Source organism: Sinocyclocheilus anshuiensis, unplaced genomic scaffold, assembly GCF_001515605.1.
Source record: "Sinocyclocheilus anshuiensis isolate Anshui unplaced genomic scaffold, SAMN03320099.WGS_v1.1 scaffold160, whole genome shotgun sequence".
Classification (NCBI taxonomy): Eukaryota; Metazoa; Chordata; class Actinopteri; order Cypriniformes; family Cyprinidae; genus Sinocyclocheilus; species Sinocyclocheilus anshuiensis.
Window position 1 is genome coordinate 1,274,979 of NW_015554119.1, and position 3,955 is coordinate 1,278,933.

Consider the following 3,955-nt stretch of genomic DNA (forward strand, 5'->3'; position numbering starts at 1 on the left):
ATGGCTCTGGGGTGAGTAAAACACAGCCTAATTTTCATTTTTGGGAGAACTAACCCTTTAAACAAGCTTTTTGTGAAAAGTTCAGCTTGAAAATTATTTATGCATTGAATCTTTATAATATTTTGTCATGCTGTCTCAAAGAACATTATGTTTGCAGCTAGTTTGTCCTCCTACATCCCTCATTTTCTGAGCAAACGGCGCCTCCACACCTTATTCTTCTCTAGTTTCTGTCTCTGTTTTTCCTCCAGTAGAGCTCTTCGTTTCTCCGCCTTCAGTCGCTGTTCCTCTAACTTCCTTCTGCGCTCCTCCAACTGGCTCTCGCGCAAACGCTGTGCCTTCTCCTCCTTCTCCAACCACTGAGCTTTCTTGGCCGCTGAGAGGAACAGAGAGAGTTTTTGAGTGATGCTGCCTGCTATATCTTATGACATTTTCTGTCAGAATTCTCAATTACATTTCATCTAAAAAATAATCATTCACCCAAAAATGTTCTCACCCTCAGGGCATTTAAGATGTAGATGAGTTTTTTTTTTCTTCATCAGAACAGATTTCATCAGACATATTTTTTTAGAACTCTTTTGGATTGTTTTCACTTGTAAACAGAGTTTGATCTTGTGCATATTTCTCTCCTGATTCAGATTAGACAACTTTTTCACTTGAGAAAGCAATATTTTGGATAGAGGACGCAATATTTTAGCAACGGTTAGACGTTAAAAACATCTTAATGATGGATTTGTTTCTTACAAACACGCAGCTTTTCTCTACAGAAGATGTCGGTGGACTGGAGTCGTGTGGATTACTTGTGCATTATTGTGATGTTTTTATCAGCTGTTTGGACTCTCATTCTGACGGCACCCATTCACTGCACAGGATCCATTGGTGACCAACTGATGTAACACAAATTTCTCCAAATCTGTTCTGATGAAGAAACAAACTCCTCTACATCTTGGATGACATGAGGGTGAGTAAATGTTTCAGCCAATTTTAATTTTTGACTACTGAAATATTTGTTTAAGTGTCTTTCCTCATATGTTACTCTTAAAATTCCTTCTGAACATATTCAAAGGCATTGAGATCTTTTCTGAAAACCTCAAGGAGATGCGAAATAACTGAGGTCTTTTTCTCAAACATTTGAAAAGCAGGAAACTTCAGAAAAAGTCTCAATTTAGCAAAAATGTCATTACTATCTGGCAGAAATAAATGAAATATTAAAAATACCTCATGTGAATCTATAATCAGAACTGACTGTTTTACATTCATTAAACATTAATAATTGCACACCCAGCTGTTGATTTACTTTCCACTTATATTTATAAAATCCATTGCTTAAGGAAAACAAAACTGCTAATAAAACAGCATTTTTCTCTCATGTGGGTTCAGTCGTTTCACTTCAAAAACAATTAAAAACCAATCAAAGCTCTTTATTTTAAACCCCAAGCACGCTGTGCGGCAGCTGGATGCATTCTGCTCACAGGCCGGATTTAAGGAACACACGAGACATCACACTGTGGAATTTCCTGTTTTTCAGTCCTTCAACCATAACCAAATCTAAACACACACACACCAGTCCAGATGGGATATGAGTTGAGGAATACCAACACAAAGGAAGTGCTTCCATTCACAGCATTGTTTTAGATCCATGTGTGGCAACCAACTGTATTTACTTTACCCTGTTTCATTTCAAAGGCACATCTGCTTTACTGCACAGGAAATGCAGTGACTCAATAATGAGATGAGCTGTGACTCAGATAAAATCTTGTTTGAGTATCTGAGAAGCACTGAAGTTCACTGAACACAAATTAGGCAAAAAATCTGAACAGAGAAAATGTGGCTGTACTGTGTTGATTAATATCTTTTTAGACCTTAAGTAAAAGCGAGAAGTACAATGTGGTAGCAAATTGCTACCATGGTGTGTTTTGAAAAATCTGAACATATATATGGTGAATATGTTCACAAATGTACATGTTCACAGCATTTCCTTTTACACAACACGTGTGTGCGTGTGTGTGTGTGTGTAAAAGGAAATGCTGTGAACATGTCATTTGTAATGACATATTTTGAACTGAATTGCATTGAGAATATGTATATATATTCTAAACATATATAAAATATTTATTTTTAATTATATAGCTTTTTTACTACATCAAATTAGGACATTTCAGTTTCACAAATTCATTTTTAGCTTTTTGAGTATTAAATACTCTATTATGTTGCCTAATAATGTTATTGTGTTGCGTTACATTTTATATTGCTTTATATTGCTTTCTTACTACATAAAATATTACAACATTTCAGATTCATGACTTCACTTTTAACATGATCTTAAATAGTCTCTTATGTAGACTATTTAAAACTGTGTAGCAGGCATGTAGTTTGTGCACTGAGGAAGTCACTTATGTGTAATTCTGACTTTCTCTAAATCCAATTACATAAAACCCTTCAACCCTTTATAAATTATATAACAATTCTGTTTTATATCCTTCAAAGTAAGATGATCTCAGTCTTCATTTTACACCACTGGTCTTAGCTGCAGTGAACCGCTAGTGAGCTAAACAGCGCTTGCTAATCCTATTAGTTTCATACAATATGCTATATGACAGTGCGACTGCGCTGAAACATAGATTTTATACTCAATGCAGTTCAGTGTAGCAGCAATCCGGCTCTAAGCCAGGCTTCGTTCTAACAGCTAAGCCAGGTTTAGGTCTTTGTATACACAGCATTTAACAAGATATTTCGTCCCAAGCTACAATAAACCCTTTATGTAAAGACTACTGCTGTGGGGCAAGGCTGGACTTGTCGAACCGATAAACAGCCGGACAGCCAGAAATTGTGGTTTATCTGTGTCTCTACAGCTGAAAGTGAGCTGATAACCAAGCAGGCTAATCATGCTAATGGAAAACGTAATTAAAGCTAATCTGAGAGAAGCATGGCTAAATGAACTGCAATGACGGCACATTTTTCACCCTGTGCCTGCAGGGATCTATCAGATAGTTAAGAGTCGGGAACGTGAGACACATGCATTGATTTATGAAGCCTGGTGCACATGGAAATGATTCAGTTAATTTAAAATAATATTCCTTAATCATGATGGTTTATGACATTGTGGATAAAGAAGTCAAACTGGACACAAAAAAGGAGAAAAACGAAAGGACTCAAAGAGTAAAGGACATGAAATAAATGGAAACGATCCACTTCATCAAATTATTGATCGCATGGCGTATCTTACCTTGCTCCTGGGTTCGCTGTTCTGCAGCAGTAAACACAAATCACAAGCACATCTGTCAGTCACATCACTTTGTACCGTTAAATGATGTTGCTGACTTCACAGAAATGTGTCTCGCTGAACATCATTAGAAACCAGTTGGCCTTGTATTGGCAGTTAAAGTTTGATTACCTAATTACACATGAGAATAGTATATAATTGGGTTAATTATTATTTGGCCTCACGCTGACTCTTTAGTCCCAGTAGCTTTAACTGTGTGTATATATATATTGAGATATACTTCAGTCACTACTAGATAAATGTTTTGTGTGGCATAAGCATATCATTATCTCTACAGGGCTGAACGTGTCCTGGGACAAAAGCTGTGTTTATGAAGTCTCACCCAAATATTTGGCCCGTTCCTCTCGCCTCTTTTTGGCCTGTTTCTGCCGTTGCTCTGAACTCATCCCATCTGTTGAGGAAAAAGCAGATAATGCTTTAAAATGTACTTTTCATATCTTTAAAATTACCCTAAAATTGACATTGGCATAAGTATGTCATTTGCAAATAAAATACTATGCAAATGAATGAAATGCAAATGAAATACCAACATTTCAGTAGCCGATACCAATACCATTGATATCCTAAATGATATTTAGAGGAAAAACCTCTTTATTCAAAAAGTTTAATATTAATACAAATATTAACAAAAGCAATGGCATAGAAAAAAAATATTTGGAAAATACATACATTTGA

The 3,955-nt window shown here is 36.0% G+C and overlaps 1 protein-coding gene across 1 annotated transcript in view; it reads right to left on the minus strand.

Moving 5' to 3' along the window:
* The window catches only part of LOC107669943 (MAP7 domain-containing protein 1-like), a 62,152-nt gene that overhangs the window by 39,562 nt on the left and 18,635 nt on the right, over window positions 1–3,955 (minus strand). Inside the window, exons 3-4 of the mRNA XM_016462378.1 lie at window positions 3,603–3,671; window positions 210–373 (exon numbers count right to left, since the gene is read on the minus strand). Of these exons, the coding sequence (XP_016317864.1) occupies window positions 210–373; window positions 3,603–3,671 (233 nt within the window). The remainder of the gene's footprint in view (window positions 1–209; window positions 374–3,602; window positions 3,672–3,955) is intronic.